Below are 21,162 nucleotides of genomic sequence, written 5' to 3'. Positions count from 1 at the left end.
GGTCGGACTGGACATAGGCAAGCATTATTATTATTATTATTATTATTATTATTAAATCTTGATCCGATATGAACCAAATCTTGTCAGGTCCATGGATACCTCTAGTGCATGCCCAATCGCTCTCAGTTGAAGATGTTTTTAAATTTTTTTCTAGAAAATATTAATTATATTGCATGTTGCGGCTGGTAAAGCCGCCCCAAAATTAATAATTAATTCTTATTAATTAATTAACTAATAATTTTTTTATTTATTTTTCTGTTTTTATTATGGATAAAGTATCCATCATGCTTAGTGTCACGGTCCTCACGCGACCCCCTAGGTCACACCGTGCGCCGCTCGTCACACCACCAAGGCGCCGAGCCAGCCTACGACCAAGGATCAGCCACAACCAGCAAGATACAAGCAACCATGCACACAAACAAGGAGATTAGAGAGAAAAACATAAACTCTCTATAAAGAAACCAAGATTACACCATGAACCGGCCGGATAGCAAAGCCAAGATCTTCACCCACCAAGGATGGAGAGGAACCAGCCCACAACCAAGAGGAAAAGAGTTTCCTTCTTCTCTTCTTCCCTTCTATGGACTCTAAGGGAAACAAGGGGCATATATAAGCAATCTACACTCCTCATAGACGGCTAGGATGAAAACAATCTAAGGGCCACCATTGATCCAATGGTCATGTCACTAAGAAGCACAATCAAAGAAACACACATCTCTTTCAGTGCTACAGTACCCAAAACAGTGTTCATCCCCTATCCCTTGCTATAGTGCGGCCCTGCATAGTGCGCCAGCCACATGCCTGGCCGCTCCCTCTCGGTCCCGCCGGGTATTCTACCGCGCATTCCTCTCGGTAAAGGCGCTCAGCACCGACCTAGCGCCAACATGCCATCCTGCCCACAGCTGGGCTAAGAGCCCCCGCTCCGCCCGCCCGATCCGCTAACCGACCATACAAGTCCCTTGATCGACCGTACCGTCTGTGCTTACGCTGACCCGGCTAATTGGCTCATACTTAGCCAATTCTCGGTCTCTAGACAGTGATCACACGATCATCCACCCATCGATCGAGATTCCTCGGCCACGCGCATCACGCCATGCGCGCTGCCTATTGAGCCCTCGGTAATGCGCGGCACCATGCCCGCGCACCCCTCGCTCGGCACCCCCGGCTAGAACTCTTGGTCATGCGCAGACTCAACCCGTGAATCGGATGATCGGACGGACAATGCCTATTTGGACTTGGATTTTAGCCAACCTTGGCTTCATTAACCATCTCCCTCGGCCAGGGACCACCCTATGTCGAGCGTGAAATTTGTCAAACTTGGTTTTGAAGTCAAGTTCCGCTTAAATAATGGTAGGCCATGTGCTCTGAATGGTTGGTTTTATTTTTAGCGAAAAGTTATGGTATTAGTTATATATATATCTTCATGTTGGAATTGGAATGAGCTGAGATCAAGATGGCTTTTACTTCTGGTTTTTAAAAATTGAATATATTTTTGTAGTTTTATTTATTTATTTATTTTCAATGTGCTAAATTTGAAGTGCAAAGTCAAAAGAAAAAAAATCATAAATAAAAAATGGCTAAGAACACCAGTAATAACTATTCTATGGCTTATAGTGCACTTTATTTCTTGTATTTAAGAAAATATTATTATAATCTTTATATTGTAAATATAAAGTTTGTTTTGGTCAACATTGTTTGTAATGGTGCTCACATAATTTTTTTTTTTTCAGAAAACTTATTTGATGGGGGTGTATAATTTTCAAAACTGTGATTACTGTATGGACATGGCAAAACATATGAAATGCTTTTATTTGCGTTAAAGTGATTTATATATGCACAATCATTGAACTTTATTTATGCATAAAGTCAAATACAATTTCATTGTGTGCATTCCACTAATTGTCAAATTACCATGGTTATAAAATCACACATTAAAAATATATATGATAGTATTAATATTAAATGACATAATTTGTGATTAATTATAATTAATATACAATAATAATTGTGCCATACATAATTTTCATTGAACTTTTATGATTAATTAAGACGAAATAATGAATGATTTTTATTTACTAAGTTGGCAATAGATATTCAAAATTTTTAATTACTCATTAGTTTTATTAAGTGGTGGCCAATTATGATTAATGTAATTATTTTACCCATTTTACCCCAAAGGTATTTTGTTATGTATTTCATAATTAATTACGGTCAAATTATGAATTATTTTAATTTCTTGAGTAGATCACATGTAGGAAATTTTTTTAATGATTTGTTAGTTTTATGAGTAAAGATGAAACTATTATATATTTTTATCTTCTCCCACATATAGATTATAAATGGCATTTGATTCATATTTTTAGGTATGACTTACATTGATAAATATACTAATTAGTTTCCTTGTCATAATTTTTGTCTTATGAGCATCACTATTTTATTTGTAATAGTCTTAGTTCCAACGTTCTCATATAATAATTAAATAATTTTTATTTAAATGATGATAACTATTTAGTATGGAAAGATGATTTTTTTCCCTTCCAATTAGGTATAAAGGCAATGTTTATAATATAATAGTATTTGAACCACATATTATTATAGGCACTAATATTTTGAGTGCAATTGTCTTATAAATATTATAAGTGATTTAATCACTTGAGAATAATATTTATCAAAATCATATATCTACTAATGTATGCATTGTAATTTTGTAGATTATTGACTTGTAATTTCTACCTTCAAATAGAGCCATTTTTAGTATACTTGTATCTAATCATCAATATAGCTAAGCCCAAAATGACTTGGCCGGTTCAACTAGAAAAATCAGGAACCGGCCATACCCCTTGACAAGTTGACAAGTTGACATTGGGGGGTGGGAGGTCCCAAGAGGCGTATGATGGGCATTGTAATTTTGAAGATTATTGACTTGTAATTTCTACATTCAAATAGACCCATTTTTAGTATACTTGTATCTTATCATCAATGTAGCTAAGCCCAAAATGACTTGGCCGGTTCAACTAGAAAAATCAGGAACCGGCTATACCCCTTGACAAGTTGGACAAGGTTCCTCACTATACCTGTCACACCCACCCCTTCTACCGAGGTAAATGTGGCACCCATCAGTTAAAAATTCATTTTAACTGGAAACCTGACACCCCTCAGAAACCAAATTAGACTTACAAATTTCGATGTACAACTTTACATCAACTACGGGTTCAACTACATAAATATAACAAATATAATTACTCTAATTTACGGGTACAACCGCTACAAGATCACGACATCAATAAATAGGAAAAAAGGGACCCACTGCAGTACTGGACTCAACCCTGACTAGCTCTAAACTCGATCAGGCAATCTAGGGTCCTGCTCCTGCAACTACAGCACATTCAGTTAGTCGGTAGTCGCTTAACAATTTCAAATACTTAAATACAGTGTATATAAAGCATATAGACATCAATCTCTCAAATAATTTTCCCAACTTTCACAAATACCCAAATTCTAGCAAAATACAAGTTTTAAAGAGTTTTTTTAAAACATGAATTCATCACAAATCAACATCAAATCAATTTTTCAAGAAAACCCAAATTGTTGTGAGAGACTGCCCTCCTAAGAGCGGCAGCTGGGCTTCGCCCCCTCATCACAACCCAAAATAGCTAGTGATGTAAAAATCGTCGTCAAATCCACAGCTTGAAAACTCTCTCCGACTTAGACGCCGTCACAACTAGGTTGGGAGCCGCCAAGGTCTTCGCACCCTTGACGTTGGCCCATCGGTCCCGTGTGGTGACTCCGGGATCCCGATGTATAATCCAATCAGGGCTCTACGCTCCCACTTTATCTGGACAAATCAATACTCAGGTCCACCACGCCACCTCTAAAGGCTGGCCGGTGGGGACCAACTACTGCAGTAGTCGGCCATTAGCCCGCCGTCACCATCCAAACCAACATGTAGATGTAGTGATAATACAAACTGTATAAATCAAATCACAGGGTCCTTATCCAGGACAAGCATTCACAGTACAACACATGCATAATACCAGAAAAAAGCCCAAATCCAGGATACTATTCCTATACTAAGAATGAAAACCAGTTCCACAAATATTGTCGGTAAAACATTTTAATACGGCACATGATTTCACAAATTATTCCAAATCAAAGCATATCTAACCATCCAAAAATAAATACATTAACCGAATAATTAAATACATATACATATATTTTCATTATTTGCAAATACATATAATTATACAAAACTAATGCATCAATACGATTGTCATGAACATCAACGGCAAATAAATATAAGTATATTTCAACATTATACGCAATTAGACATAATAAGATGAAATAGTTAAACCATTATTTCCAAAATACTAGCTTTTAAATAATTATTTCAAAATAATAATAATTTATCAATTATTTAAAATAATAGCACTACCAACTCACCTAGTCTCCATTGGGTTCCTTGCTAGACCTGGAACTCCCTCCCAAAACTGAACAACACCTAACAATATAACATAATAAAAATAAATATAAATATCACAATTAAACCCAAAAGAAAATACAATAAACCAATATCTGACTCTCTAATTGGCACACTCACTCCAATCGGTTAAAATCCGATCTTGCATAATTAAATCGGTCTCTAATTGCATTTAAATAAACCCAATTTAGGCTAGACCATTTTGAATCAACCTCAATTCCACTGAACCAAGCTCAAATTCATTGATCCAAAATCAATTTCACTGAACCAACCACAATCTAGCCAACCAACCTTGAACCAACTCAAATTCTTATACAAAATCTGTTGAACCAGCTTGGGTCAACCGAACCCAAATTTTCCTTGAATTGGTTCAACCCAAATCCTTAGCCGAACATCCAAACCAAGCACAAATCAGTCTTAACCCACTCAATTTAACCAAACAATTCAAGTCCAACCACACTCAACTTGATTTGATCAAACCCACTCAACCAAATTAAACCCAACTCAATCAATTCAATTCAATTCAATTCAACCAAATCAATTCCAACTTGGTTTGATCCAACCAAATCAATTTGGCTAAACTCAACCAATTCCAATCCAACCATCATCATTAACATCTTAATCATCATCATCATCAATTAATTAACTAAACCAAACCCTAATCTCGGTGCTACAGTAATAATACAGTAAAACCGAAAATCTCATCCTCCATTCAAGCTAGATTCATCATGAATACAAGGTTTTCTCAAAACAATTTCAAACACTCATCATCTAGAACAATTAAACATGCTTTTCAACTCAAATCCATCATTTTTCTTCATCAAATCCACCAAATATACATATATACATGCATACATACATTCATTCATGAAAAATACACCAAGAAAAACTCATACCAAGCAAGGTCATCTCTCCGGTAAGCTTCCTCCGGCGATCTCCAATCCTCCACCTCAAATCTCCCATTTTTCTTCTCATTTCATTCTCTCTCTCTCTCTCTCGGGGTTACTGTAGCAAATAAAGTTGAAGAAGATGATGAATAAACCATCAAAATTTAGATTTTTCTCCAACTTATGTTTTCAGCTGAAATTTACTTTTAGTCCCTCAAAATATACAAAACAGTCCCTGTAAAATTCACCAATGGTCCCTGAATTATGAAATAGTATTCACAAAAGGTCCTTTCAAACTATTCAATGGTCCCTGAAGTATAACACAGTATTTCAAAAAGGTCCCTACCGCCTAAGTCCTTAGTTTTCAGAAACATTTCATATCAATCATTTTTCTATTACTCTTTAACCCAAAATTTAACTAATTTTGTTTTCTTACTTATTAGAAATAGAGATTATATTACATTATATTATATTTATGTAATTATTAATTATTATGATATATTTTTATATTTTACTATTGATCTCAATTTCAACCTGGGGCAAGCCCAGGTTGAACCCTTGACCCTTGAGCTTCACCGGCTCAATGGCTGGGTTGGATCTAACACCATTGGTTATCATCAATAAAGTTTATCATTAATAAATGTGTAAAATAACATATCATTAAAAATAAGTATAATTGCTTGTTTAAATCTCTTGAGGTTAAGTTATTGAAATCTTTCTAGAAATATAGAGAAAGTGGTGAAAGGAGTGGAAGGGTTCAAGGACTTTAAGAACTGCTTAAATGAAGAAGATTAAAAATTAAAAGACACAAGTGTTGTATTTGAAGATTGGGAACCATGGCCTGGAACCACTAGCGTAGTTTTGTCTATGGTTTCCTTTGAAAATTTTTAATAAGAAAGACACTTTCTACCCACTACATGGTGAGCTCTAAAAATTTTGCTTCTTATATGTGTACACATGGTTAAAACCATGGGCATTTGATTTCAAGCGGTAGCCATGGTTAATTACCACGGCCTCTAATTGCAGGCATGACTATCTCCATGTTGAACCATTAAACACTTCTTTCATTCCTAAAAACCATGGTCTCAACCACCGGCATGGTTATTAAACATGGCTACTCCACATGTCATACAATCAACTAAACAAATAAGTGCTTGAATGTATATATTTTCTTTTCAATTTTCTTAATGCTTTACTTGTTCTTTGAATGAAACTCATAGAATATGGTGCTTAATTCATTTATATTCCATTATTAGGTGTTTAAAACTATTTAAAAGCCAAAACAAAACATTTCGAGCTATTTCAGGAGCAATTTGGGGCAAAATCAAAGACTTTGAGTCACCATATTCTCAATCATGGCCGTGGTTAGGGGTGTAAATGATACACCTCTACTCGCAAGCTACTCGGGCTCGATTCGGCAAAAACTCGAACTCGGCTCGGTCACGGTCGAGTTGAGCTCGAGCTCGAGTAGCTCGAGTAGTCGATCGAGCCGAGATCGAGTATTTTGATACTTGGCTCGAGTGCTCGCGAGCCTAATCGAGCACATTTATATATATATATATAAATAATATTGCATATATTATAAAGTTACCATTTTATCCTTTGAAAATAATATTAGATATATTATCAATTTTCTTTTTCTTTCTTGGTTTGCCTCTGCCTGTCCGCCAACCGCCACCCCCTTTCAAAAAACCCTAACCTTTGGATCGGAGAGGATTCAGAGGTCCGTTTCGCGGACGGTGACTGCTGCCATTTCCAGCAATGGTAGTGCTTCCAAGGGTTTTGATTATGATTTGGTGATTATTGGAGCTGGAGTTGGTGGCCATGGTGCTGCTCTTCATGCTGTTGAGAAGGTACTGTGTTGTGCGCCTTCCTCGTCCCCAATTTGTGCCCCACCTTCCTAGTGCCCAATCCACACTCTAGGGCTTTTCTCCATGAGCTTTGTCATCATAATTGTGAGAGATTGAGTGGGAAGCTGCTGACTGAAATTGGCTCCAATTTCAAGTGCAGGTTGTGCAGCGGCCTTAGGTAGTCATTGATTTTATAATTTCAATTTTGTGAATATCTCTGATTATTTTTATTTCCTTTCCCATCTTTTATTTTTGAGAGAAAGATTTGATGTCGAATTGATTTTTTTTGTGGATGTTGTATCCTTTGGTTGTCTGAATGTTTCCATATCAGTAATCTTGGTTTTTATCTTGATTAAATTTCACTAGTTGCTAAGGATTTGGCTTACATTAACATGCTTTTTTGAAGTTTTAAAGAATTTGCTGTACTTTTAGGCTGGTATAATGAATTTTACTAGTTTGTTTTTGTCATCCTTTCTCTTTGCTGAGGCAATCTATCTATAGTGAATTATTTGAACATAACAGAGAAATCAGAATAATGGAATGGTTATTTAGAGTTCACATTGGAATTATTTGATTTATTTGTACCTCACATAGAGTTAACATGTACAACTTTTTATCACCTACTAATGGAATGGTTAGGTGTTGTATCATATAATCTAATATTGTAAGCTTGATTTCATTATAATTTTGGTATTTAATTCAAACAAATTCAATGAGTTTTACATAGTCTGCCTAGCAACATTATTTGGAATTTGAAAAGGCAATAATATATGAATCAACATCCAAATGGTTCTTGTTCTCCATATCTACAATCTACATTCTCCATATCTACAATACATAATTTTCTTTTGATATAAAATATAACCATCAGGATTCAAACTCTAAAAAGAGATTGATACAGTATGATGACAGACATAACATTCAATAATGTTCATCTATAAATTTCCAAACTAATTAAAAACATGGAAACCAAAACCAGAATCACAACTACTTTACACTCACTCTGTAGATCTCTTTATAGATAAATTGATAGAGTTAAATACAATATTTGTCTCAAATCTCCATGCAAACAGGACAACGTGCGTGACTTACCAAACACAACGTCCACTAAGCAACATACACCACCCACTTACATCAATAACATTTATCATAAAGAATATGTATATGTATTAAATGTTAATCGACCAACATTTATCATGCTACATCATGCATGTATTCATCTAACAGCTTGGAGCTCTGAGTGCTACATCAGCAACCATTTTATCTAAAATGGCATGTTTCATGCTATATTAAATCATTTTTTTAAGCTAGTTTTTTATTTATATGTTTAATTATTAGGATTATTTATTTATTTATTTGTTTGTTTATTTGTTTATTGTGATAGGAAACATGTCATCAAGTACACCAAATTTCTCATCTACACCATTTCAACCCGGAACGAATTCATCAACTAGTCAGGCCGTGTTGGAAGGTGATTTTTCAATGAGCAAAAGTTTTGATGGTGATGATGGAAATGCAAATAAAAGCACTGATCCAATTAGAAAGGATTGTGATGTTGTTGACCTTGGCGAGGAGGAAGAAGAGGAAGGTAATGAGAAAAAAAGGGCCAAGACTTCAAGTGTATGGTTGGAGTTTAAAGAAATTGATCTTCCTGATGGTTCTAGGAGAATGCATTCATTGCAAGAGGAAGTTGGCTATAAATGCTAGCAATAGTACAACTCAATTTAAAAGGCACTTGTCAACTTGCATGAAGAGAAAAATTTACCAAAATCAACAACAAAGGATTTCTTTCCAACCTGTACAAGGAGGTAATGATGATGTTGAAATGCAACCAGTTCTCACAAATGGCAAGTTTGACATGGCAAAAATGAGAGAAGCAGCTGCACATTGGATATTGATGCATGAGAATCCTTTTTCAGTAATGGAAGAGGAAGGTTTTAATATGATGCAAAGATGTGGAATGCCTGAGTGGGAAAAAGTGTCGCGGGTTACTATCAAGAAAGATTGTATGCAAGTTTATGAAGCCGAAAAAAAATTGAAGACATTGCTCAAGAATGTTAGCAAGATAAGCTTGACAACAGATTTATGGAAGTCTAGCAATCAAAAGATTGAGTATATGATCTTAAAAGCTCATTTTATTGATCATAATTGGAGATTGCAAAAGCGCGTTATCAATTTTGTTCATCTTCCACCTCCTCGTCGTGGTGTTGAGATTGCCGATTGTATATTTAAGTGTTTGAAGGAGTGGGGAATTGAGAACAAGGTTTTTACTATCTCTGTTGATAATGCTTCAAGCAATGATGTGACAATTCGGATTCTTAAAGACACATTTTCAAGAACTAAAAGGTTGCTTTGTGGAGGAAATTTATTTCATGTTCGTTGTTGTGCACACATTCTTAATCTCATGGTGCAAGATGGCATTTCTGAAATTGAAGAAATAATTGAAGATATTCATGAAAGTGTGAAGTTTATTAATCAAAGTGAAGCAAGATTGAAGTCATTTTCTGATATTGTGCAATAACTACAATTGCCGGAGCGAAAACTTATTCTTGATTGCAAGACACGTTGGAATTCAACATTTGAAATGCTATCAGTTGCAAAGAAATTTAAAGATGTTTTTCCAATGTTTAAAGATCAGGAAATCTTTTATCAATGTTTCCCATGCCCTGAAGATTGGGAAAAGGTGGAGAAAATATGTGAGATTTTAGAAGTGTTCAATGCCATCAGAAAAATTATATCCAGTAGTGATTATCCAACTTCCAACTTGTTTCTCAATGAAGTCTATCGTGTGAAAATGTTGCTAGACAAAAGGGCCAATGATGAAGATGAGTTTATTCGAGCAATGATTGGCAAAATGAAGGTTAAATTTGATAAATATTGGGGGGAATGCAATTTGCTTATGTCTGTGGCAACCGTCTTGGATCCAAGATGCAAAATGAGGGTTGTTGATTTCACTTTTTCAAGGATGTATTCCGATAGAGAAGCAAGAGAAAATATTGCTAAAGTTCGAGAAGCTCTACATGAGATTTATGAAGAATATGTTCGTGAATATCAACATGGAAATGAGCATAGTGGTGAAACTCCAATGCATAATAATGATGATGTTAGTAATAATGGCAAAGACTCGTCAGGTTGGTCCGAATTTTCAAGTTATGTGAAATCTATTGAAAAAGCCTCGCCACAACAGTCAGATTTGGATGCATACTTAACCGAAAGTTGTTTTATTTTTGAAGGAGATCCTAATCAATTTAATGCTTTAGAATGGTGGAAGGGAAGTACTTTAAAATATCGCATCTTGTCTAGAATGACTCATGACATACTTGCTATTCCTATCAGTACAGTGGCTTCAGAGGCTACTTTTAGTGCAGGCGGTAGAGTGATTGCCACTTATCGTGTTTCATTGGCTCCCGAGACAGTGCAAGGATTTCTTTGTAGGGGAGATTGGTGTCGAAATCTTCATGGAGTGAAGAAGAAAAACAAAGTGAGTTTATAATTGTTCTTTCTTTAATATAATTTTTTTTCATGGTTTTTCTTGCTTTAATGTAATTTTTGACTATTCTTTGTTCACTTTGTATATATTAGAAAGAGAAGAAACCAATTGAGATTTCACTTGAAATACCTTGAAGCTCAAGTTTTAAAATGGTATGAAGAATTATGTTTGCATGTAAGTAGCATTTAAGTTTGTTCATCTTTATTTTTTTTTTTTTATCATCAATGATTAAAATGATTTGTTTTCTAATTACTCATTTGTAATTTTGTATAGGTTTGATGGAAACATTGGACCAAACCCTCACATTCAAGAAAATATATTTTTGAGATGGTGGATGTTGATGGTGGATTGATTGTTTTCTTATTATCTATGGACTTATTTGTTTGTTGTCAATGAATTGTCTTAGCACTTGTTTATTTTCTGTTTGTTTTACTTGGACTTATTAACTATGGACTTGTGTTATAATTGTTCTATTTGTTGTATTTTGTTTAAGTATGAATTCTATTTGTTTTTTTTAACAATATTTTAGAATGTTACTGTTTTAGTTGATGTTGCATACTTGCATTTGGTCAAATAAGAATGTATTTGTTTATCTTTGAAAAATTATAGAATGTTATTATTCTAGTTCTTGTATTTGGTCAAATTTGAATTGTGTTTGTTGTCTTTAAAAATTTTTAGAATGTGGTCATTTTAGAATGGATGAAAAAATAGATTTTCTTGTGTTGATTAAAATCAATGGGAAAAACTTTCAAGCTCGAGTCGAGCTCGAGCTCAAGCATAATATTATTGGTCATGTTCAGCCTTTTCAAGCTTAGTCGAGCGAGCTCGAGTAGCTCGATTTGTGTACCGAGTCGAGCTCGAGCTATAAAATGAATACTCGATCGAGCTCAAGCAGAGTATTGAGTACCGAATATTCAGTCGAGCTTGAGCTCGAGCTCGCTACTACTCGGCTCGAGCTCGATCGATTACACCCCTAGCCGTGGTCACCATGGCCTCATCTAGAAGAAGGTGAAAAAAAGGGGGCTATCAACACCCGGAACCTCTGGTGTGAAGGTAAATTGGATCTCTCTCTAATCTATGTATGATCTACTACATGCAAGCATCACACTCTAAACATATTATTCAAAATCAAATCTACGAAATCCATCCATTGTAGATTAAAGATGAAGAACAATAGATTAAAACCAAAGAAATTTCAAGCCAACAATCAATATAAAATCAAGTAATCATCCATACAAGCTATTCTCTTAACGTTCATTGGAGCCTGGTGGGCTTGGGAGTTTAGGTTGATATCAAATAGGAAGAGAACACAAATACAAGTTAAGACAATGAAAGTGCATAGCAATCTCCCTATTTATGGACAAATGATGGTAATGAGAACTCTCTGGATCAGCACCATTGAGCTCTTTGATGTTCCCCTTGAGTTCCATCCTCTTCTCCCTTTGATTCTTGCTCAAATTGACCTTCTCCAATGAATTTGGGCGTTCAGAGTATGTGGAGTCATGTGGCGGCCAAGATCTTTTCCAAAAACCCTAAGTTCACCTATTATATTTTCTCAGGATGTGCGGGTAGGCTTACGACCACACGGAGCCCGCACGGGACTATCATAAATCTCTTATCATCCTTTTAAAGCCTTCTATAAGGATAAATAGTCGATCATTGACTCATGATCGTGAGTGTTTATAAGGAAAAGAGATTGGTAATGGAGAATGATATATAAAAGTTCATAAGTAAAGAACAAAGAGAAATAGCTATCTAAGTTAAGAATAATAGGATTGAAAATGTTTCCTATGGTAAATTGAGACACATAAAAAAAATTCTTCGAAATATAGTGTCTATATACTTAACCTCACTTATATGTTATAGATGAAAATTCTTCTATATTGTGGAATTGAAGGCTATTAGATAATGGAGAAGTTGATATTCTTGATTTTATAAACATAATTTTTATTGTATACTACATAAAGAGAAAGTAAACCAATAAAATAATAAAAAAAATTCTAAGAGAAATTTAGTTTAAAAACTCAGTTTATAACCTTCACATATTTGCATTTGTAGTCACTGGTAAAGATTTATAATCCACAGGAGATAAATATGACCCAATGATTATTGGTGAGTATTCCTTTGGAGATTACCCAATGGTTTGAGGGTCATAGAATTTATTATATAACTTATATCAATAGAATTGTAGAGTCAACAAATGCAATTTTTTTATAAATGACTTGATTAGTGGAAGTGATCAACCTCATAACTTAGTTTTTGAGGAATATCATATTGTTTATATAACTACTAACTCAAAGGAAAGATTAGTTTTTAAGAAATTTCATATTGTATATATAACTACTAACTCAAGGGAAAGATTAGCTATTCTAAATGGCATCTATCAAATTAGGATGAATATTGCACAAATTTAGTCAATCGGTTAAGCTACATCTACCAAGCGTTGTTGAATAATTTGTTTAGCAATAATCTTTGCAAACTTCTGGCGATGCAACTTTAAACAAATTAAGTAGAATATAGAAATAAAAAATGCAACTTTGAAATATCATCACAAGTGTTGGTTATAGTAAATTTGTGTTGTTGTAAAGAGCCAATGAGATTGATTCTATAGCATGTAAGGGTGTTTGGAATCTTATTGAGTTGTCTAACACTAAAGGAAAATTTTTAGTTTAGAAGCATTGTTTTTCTGTTTTTTAATTTGTTGCTAATTCAATTTTAGAAATGAATTAGAAGTGAAAAAGCATATATTTCTAAAAAATTTATTGTTAATTAATTAGCAACTTTAAGTTGCCGTCTATTTTAGAATTTTGAAATGGACTTGCAACAAAATTAATTATATTTCCAAATTCTGAAAATAGAAACAAAACAAAATCCATTTTAATTATGTTTCTGATTTTTGAAACAAACATGAATATATTATAATTATTTTCAAAATTTAGAAACAAATTTACATCCTTTTTTTCTTCTAAATCTGTAAATCTTTTTTCTAATCTATTTTTAATTATAAAAATATTTTAAAAAATAAAATATTTTTGAAATGGATTAATTTATTTCTAATCCGTATCTAAATGATCTTGAGTACAAAAATAAATAAAAATAATAATCTTTAAATAACCAACAATAGTTGCACCAACAAATTAGTTTAATTAAAAATTAATTTGAAAATCTGATTTTTGCCAACCTAACAAAACTGTCAGTTATTTAGCTCCTAACAAGGTGTATAAAAACAAGGCCAACTCGTCCCCTTATGTTCAAAAATAAGTTTGTCTGTACACGAATTTAATATCACTGGAAACATTATTCTATTCTCTTTAAAGTTGACAAACATGTCAAACACTACTCATATATTTCTAAAAACTTGGTCTGAATAAGTTAGATTTGACAGAATTTAAAACAAGATAAAATTAGGATAACAAGTTTATCTATTTATGGCAACAGCTGACGGTAACAATCCTACTCATAACTTCAGAATTTTCTCTCTCTTGCAAAATTACCTTTGAATTGACATTGGCTGATGTAACCTCATAGCGCCTCTTCTATTGGGCTTGTCTTTCGTCTCACTCACACCAGATACAAAATCTCTGATTTGATGATGCAAAAGTCGTTTGTTGTAATTCCTTTCACACTTGCTGTATTTGATTTAAATCATTCCGTACAAGCAAAAGTAAAAAAGAATTTAGTCTTATCCTTATTAAGGTTCATTGCAAATCCAAAGAGATACTAATGAAATAAAAAAAATACAACAAAGCAACTCAAACACAGATAAACATAGTACCAGCTTTTCACAATTTCAAACAAAAAAGTAAGGCCTTTCATACTTATGTTTGGTACTTTCAGATGTGAGCAAATGCTCTGCAAACTGATGAATATATATATCTATTATTGACAAATAGCATACAACAAGGAAGGAAGATTACTTAGCCCAGCATTGATCAATCAAAAGTCTAACTTCAAATAAATAACTTAAAATATAAGGGAATAAAATGAGAACAACTTTGAATAAGCTATATATCTTGGACTAACAAATTCTATCCATCAAAATTCTAGTTGGATAACATCTAGAATAATGATATATCAACTGAATTCAGAGTTTGACCATTTTGTTTTATTACAGACAGAACCCATCAATTATTAAAATGAAATTTGTGATGTAAAAGGAAACATACTCGGAAAACATGTGAAAAAGACAGTTGAAGATAGCAAGAATAGCACAAAAACAATTATATGATGTTTCATAATAAATTTCAAAACAAATAGTGTTTTCAAATTTATTATCTAGTATATAATCTCTCATAACAAATATAAAAAAAAAAAGACAAAATTTGAGCATCTTTTGTCTTTCTTGTGGTTAAGATCTGGTGGTGCATTTAGTTTGGTCATAAGCAACACCTACATAACTATTTGGCTTCAATATTAAAAATTAATTTTGGAAATGTACCACAAAATTATGGTTTGCGCTTGATCTTCAAATTAAGTTTGCGGGAACAAGCACCCTCTACTTGTTCTATAATAGCTGAGCATCCACCTAGACCTGTCTTAGGGCCGGGCTATCCGCCCAAACCCGAAAGCCCGTCCGAAAAATAGGAGGGCTTGGACAAATATATAAGGCCCGATGTCCGGGCCTTGGACAAAAAAAGAAACCCATTTTAAAAATGGGCCGGGTTGGGTTTTTATTGTTAAAAGCCCGACCCGGCCTGGACCGAATTATAAAATATATTTATTAATTACTTTTATATATACTTATATATATATATATATATATATATATATATATATATATATATATATATATATATATATATATATATATAATAGTTTGAATTTCCATTGATTATTTATTAATTAGTTATATATATACTTATATAATATATATTTATTGTTGATTGTCATTAATTATAATGGTTTGAATTTTAATTGTTGTAATTATATAAATATTTGCATTTGATATTTTAATTTTTAAATGTTTTGTAGAATAATATTTGGTCATATTCACATATTAATATTAATGTTAAGTTTTTTTTATAACTTATATATTATTTGATGAAAAACTTATTTGGGCGGGCCTTGGGTAAAGGTCATTAAATTTGGGTGGGTTCTGGCAAGGGTTAAGACTCAGATTTTAGGGCCGGGCCGGGCTTGAATAAGCTTGAATTTTAGTAATTATGTCACGCCCCAGCCCCAAAGCCGGGCCCGCTGACAGATCGGCCGCATCCCACGGGGCTGGGCCCCACTGGGTGCAAGGCCTTAGATTTGACCTGGTCAGAGTCAACCCTAACAAGCAGAACAGGAAACAATAAAAATGGTACAGAAATACAACATAGACTCACATATACAAGAATCCAACGTATAAATACAGGTTAATAACAAAAATTTACAAGAAAAAGACAACCCTAATGGATCCATCCTAGCACTGGCTGATCAACAAGGTCTTAAGCACAACCTAAGAGTCGAGTACCTGAAAAGATAGAAGAAGAGAGGCTGAGTAACTCGGTTACTCAGTGAGTGGGGCAAAAAACACAAGAAAACTCAAAATACCAGCAGAATACGGAAATTGGTTATCGAAACATTCCCAAACATAATACTTTCCATACAGAATGGCAAAATAATAGCGGAACGGAAATACAGAGAATGCTCAGAATACAGAGATACTCAGAAATGCCGAAAATACGCAAAACAGACATGTACATCTCCCTGACTAATAACAGAAATCAACAGCATAAGGTTGGATCTTCGACTGTGAAGTCGGAACAGAACAGAACAGAATATCAACAGCCGTAGTCGGATCTTCGACCGCAGTCGGGGGGTAGCGCTACTACAGAAAACATGTGCACATGGCGAGGACTTACTCCTCCTAGCTGGGCGAGCCAGAGATGGAGATGTACTAAAACCGCAGAGATACAGAATACACACAGAGGAAATACCGAATAATTAATGCAAGAACAAAATAAACAAATAAATAATCATATACCAAAACACAGAGTTCGAGTTCAGAAATTGTAAATTCAGAAGTTCACATAAACGCAGAAATACTAATAACTTCCAAGTTTTCAATCCGGGGCAAATAACTAAATAAACATAATAGGTTATATAAAAGTAAGCAAAATGATATAATAAATCAGTCACACAAAACATCATAGTCAAAAATACAGAGTATTCATGAATTTCCCAGATACTCACACGAACAGAAATACAGAACTTCAGAATCCCACATTAGGGAAAATAACTGAAGAAACAGAAATTATGTACAAAATTTACCAAATGAATAAATCATCAAATAAAAACCAAACACCCTGGGAATTACACTCTTAAGGTCTCGGCATAATATCACTTCTAACCTGTTCCATTTCACAACACATAACTCCAAGATCATACTAACAATTGCAAAGATATTTTGCCGAATGAAACTCAGGACCATACTGAACATTTTCCTTGTCAAATGCTTCCCAAAGTTTTGTCCCCAGAAGTGAGAAAAATCAAGCTAAACCTTAAGATTCCCTGTAGTACATCATCTTGCACAAGTCTTTAATAAATCAAAACTTCTAATCTATAAATCCAATCCACACCCTTGGTTTTCCCGATCATTTCGATTTTATCAATAATGTATCTTATCATAATTGTTCATCTAAAACAAGTTATCATTTCAAAGGCATAAACCTAGTTTTCCCTTCCAATATTAAAACAACCCTTGAACATCAACCAACATAAGCTATATAAAGCAATTACCCCAATTTTGAATTAACATTAGGTCAAGGTCACCTCTAATATCCAAGATGCAATAACACCCAAGCAACTCACCAACTTTTCAATTCTTTACCGGCCATAATTGTCATGTCATCTCACCCTAAAATGTCTTCAATCCTAGCTTCATACCACCCCATTCCTCTAGATTCAAAAGCAACTCACATTGTTATTTTCATTCTTGAACATTCATGCTTTAGTTCTCATCACATAAGTTTTTATCAATATCTTACATTTTATTATGAGCATACATCTCTCTCCCTTTCTCTAACTCCTTCGCATCATCCCGACATATCATCAAAGCATTTCCAATCTCTTCCAAACCCATGCAAAAAAATTACATAAACATAACTCCCTCACATAAACAAATTTCCCTTGCCAACATTACATATACTTATAATCTATAATGTAAAATGTTCATCTTCTCATAATTCTTACATTCTAGTATTTTAACACAAACCATGATATGTATAAAAACACATTCCTTACCTCTTGATTCCTAACCAAATTCCACAAGATATACATATTATCACCCACACATGAGATCAATCAAATGCATTTAAGAATTTCAACTCATCTTTAGTAACAAACAAGGGATCCACATTTATTATTCCTTCATATGTAGGAGTGTTCATACACACTAACAACTAAGCCCATCAATACCATTGAAGCCATTACAAAATTAAATCACACAATTCTCACAATTATGTCCCCAAATATTTGTATTCAACACTAGGAGGCAATTAGTCAAACACCTTATGTGCATCACCCAAATTCCATTCCATGGACTCTAGCATAACTCAATAATATGATTTCTTTATACACCAATCTACACTTGCATAATTCACCATAAATATAACTCCTAAGGCCTTACATTGTCATGGACCCAATTAACAACAAGTATGATATGGTAGCAAACAAAGGCCAAGTTTCCAATCAACATCATGCCAAAACAACACCCAAACATGCAAATAATTTACAAGAACCAAAACAAATCAAGAATGATTCGGTTAGCCCACTCACCTTGCCATCTTCTCTTCTCATCCTCTCTACTTCCATTAATCTAGGGAAAATAAGAGAGAAAACAAGAAGAACACAAACCCTAAGTTTATACTAAGGTTATCAACAAGAACACAAAATGAAACTTAATGGAAACAAGAATTACTTACCTATCTTTAACCATTAAAAGCAAGAAGAGGAGAAGGACATGGCTAGGGTTTCCAACAAGCATGAATGGGAAATGGAAGAGAGGGGCTGAAACTTTTAGAAGGGAAGAAAAGTAGGTTGCTACAGTACTCGTGCTACAGTGTTGGGCTTTATAAAGTTGCTACAGTAACAGCTGGGTTATAACAAATTATAGATAAAGTCCGGCCTGAACCCGGCCCGGCCAGGCCCATGGACAGGTCTACATCCACCTTCACCTCATCCTAAGCAAAGTCAACCCTAGGCCAGGGACAGGAGAGCAAAACCTATGTCTAAGGCCCCATAAATTTTCGGAGGCTATATAAATTTTATTTTTCTAAACAAGTCTATCAGTAGTTTTTCATAATTTTTAATTAATTTTTTTAAAAATAAATTTTAAATTAATTTATATATACAAATAAATGATAATAATTTATTACATGTAAGTAATACATTAATTTTAGAAGAATATAATAGAACCATATGCTATGGCAAGGCTATTCAACGGCAGCCAACTTGTTTAGAAATATTTGGTTATATATATATATATATGCTTATGATTTTTATAAAATATTACATATAATTTTTTAATTACTTAAATACGTAATTTATAAAAAAAACTAATACACGTAATACAGTGAAATATTCACCATTTTGCATCCATTCTTTTAAAAAATGGTAGATTGTTTATTGTTTTCTGTGCTGGCACAAAAAAGCACAGAAAATGCTAAACAATCCACCGTTTTCATTGTTTTTAATTTTTTTTTTATTTTAGAAAATGCTAAACAATCCACCGTTTTCATTGTTTTTAATTTTTTTTATTTTACATTTTAACCCATAAAATATTTTTAATTATATTTATGTATTTTTATAATTTTTTAATATAAAATTTTTATATTTTAACCCTGAATTTTTTTTATTACAATTTTTTCAAATCCTATTTAAAAAACAACTATTTCAAGTTTTCCTACGTACCCCACACCTTTTCAAACCCCTTACCACACCTTCATCTACCTCTCTTTCTCTTCTCTTCCTCTTCTCTTCTCTTCTCTTCTTTCAATTTTAATTTATCTTTTTAGATGATATTATTATGGAATAAACATGTATAGTTGATTTTATCGGAGAAGGTATTTTTTTCATTAACTAATTTTTTGTAAATATTTAAGCTAAATATATATTACACATGATGTGAGTATTATTATTTTATATAATATATAATAAGTATGTTTGTTTTTGAGTTTTTTATTTTATTTGTTTGATGATTTATGAATTAGTAGTTCTTACACTATGATGTATTATTACAAAATACATTATGTTAGAATGGCCAAGAAATTTTTTTTGTAAAATGCCAGTGTTTGATAGAATGCCTAAGAGAAAATTTTTCATACAATGGCAACAAAGTGTTTCATACAAATTTTTCATACAATGCCTAAAAGTGTCAAGTATTTAATATAATTGCTTAATTCATTTTATCTTTAAATTTCTAAACATGCCAAATTTAATGCTTATGTTTAGTAGATGCTATTTATTAATTCTCATTACTAATTGATTCATTCCAAACAAATATTATCAAATGTTATTTTATATTCATACATCTAATTTTATCTACTCAATGTTTAACATGCTAAATTTAATGCTTCGATTTCATGTGACCTCATTTTATTTTTATCTTTATTTATTTTAAATTAGTTATTTAGTTTTTTATAGCATGATCGAGTCCTAAGGTGCAGACATATCTATTGCTGAGCCACCTACTCAAATCATGGCCATTTTAGGGGAAGCAGGGTTTTGGCATGCAGCTCAAGTTCGTCATTTTTGAATTGATTCTAGTCTTATCAGTACATTAGTGGAGAGATGGCTGCTAGAAACACATACATTCCATTAAACTTGTGGTGAAGCAATAATTATGTTAGAGGATGTGGCAATGTTATTGTGCTTACCTATTAATGGCAATGAACTCATTGGACCAACATCTAGCTTTGGGATTGATCTATATTAGGAGTTGCTCGGTGTTGTCCCACTTCCCGAGCAAAGGAGAGGCCAAACAATAACCCCTCACTTAGCTCCAAGAAACATTTGGTGTGTCACCGCATGATACAAGTCAACAACAAATTGAGTGTTGTGCTCATGCTTATATACTAAGGCTCATTGGATGTATTCTAATGCCAGATATGTCACAAAATAGGGTTCATTTGAAGTGGTTGCCACTTTTGCATGATTTCATAGAAACAAAAAGGAATAGTTGGGGATCGGCATGCCTAGCTACCTTATACAGGTTCCTATGCCATGCATGCAACAAGGATATAACACTACAAAAAAATTACAGTTTTGCAATGGATATTTGCAACTAATGACTTCTGTTACCATTTTGCAACAGACTTGGAATAGCTTTGCAACGACATTGAATATTTGCAACAGCTTTTGCAACGAGTCAAAAAAATTGTTGCAAAAATAGTGAGAGTGAGTTTGAAACGGATTTGCAACTTACTTTGGGATAGGTTTGCAACGGATTAGCAATGGCATAAATTTCCGTTACAA

General features: G+C 33.4%; 1 protein-coding gene and 1 long non-coding RNA gene across 2 annotated transcripts; one reads left to right on the top strand and one right to left on the bottom strand.

The window, feature by feature from the left end:
• Positions 1-9,798: 9,798 nt before the first annotated feature.
• Positions 9,799-10,707, top strand: LOC120284016 (zinc finger BED domain-containing protein RICESLEEPER 2-like). The gene has a single exon (XM_039290843.1). It carries the CDS (start codon positions 9,799-9,801, stop codon positions 10,705-10,707), a length of 909 nt encoding a protein of 302 aa, XP_039146777.1.
• Positions 10,708-16,054: 5,347 nt separating this feature from the next.
• LOC120250448 lies at positions 16,055-18,693 on the bottom strand. Its single transcript, XR_005533015.1, has 3 exons — positions 18,612-18,693; positions 18,466-18,505; positions 16,055-16,159 (listed from the first exon to the last, which is right to left on the bottom strand). It is a non-coding gene; the product is annotated as an uncharacterized LOC120250448 (long non-coding RNA).
• Between the last annotated feature and the right edge of the window lie 2,469 nt (positions 18,694-21,162).

Source organism: Dioscorea cayenensis, chromosome 19 (genome assembly GCF_009730915.1).
Source record: "Dioscorea cayenensis subsp. rotundata cultivar TDr96_F1 chromosome 19, TDr96_F1_v2_PseudoChromosome.rev07_lg8_w22 25.fasta, whole genome shotgun sequence".
NCBI lineage: Eukaryota > Viridiplantae > Streptophyta > Magnoliopsida > Dioscoreales > Dioscoreaceae > Dioscorea > Dioscorea cayenensis.
Note: the sequence above shows the minus strand (reverse complement) of the source record. Positions and strands in the feature narration are given on the sequence as shown.

Excerpts from the sequence above, each read along its gene's own strand:
- LOC120284016 (XM_039290843.1), top strand. The coding sequence starts at position 9,799 with ATGCTATCAGTTGCAAAGAAATTTAAAGATGTTTTTCCAATGTTTAAA.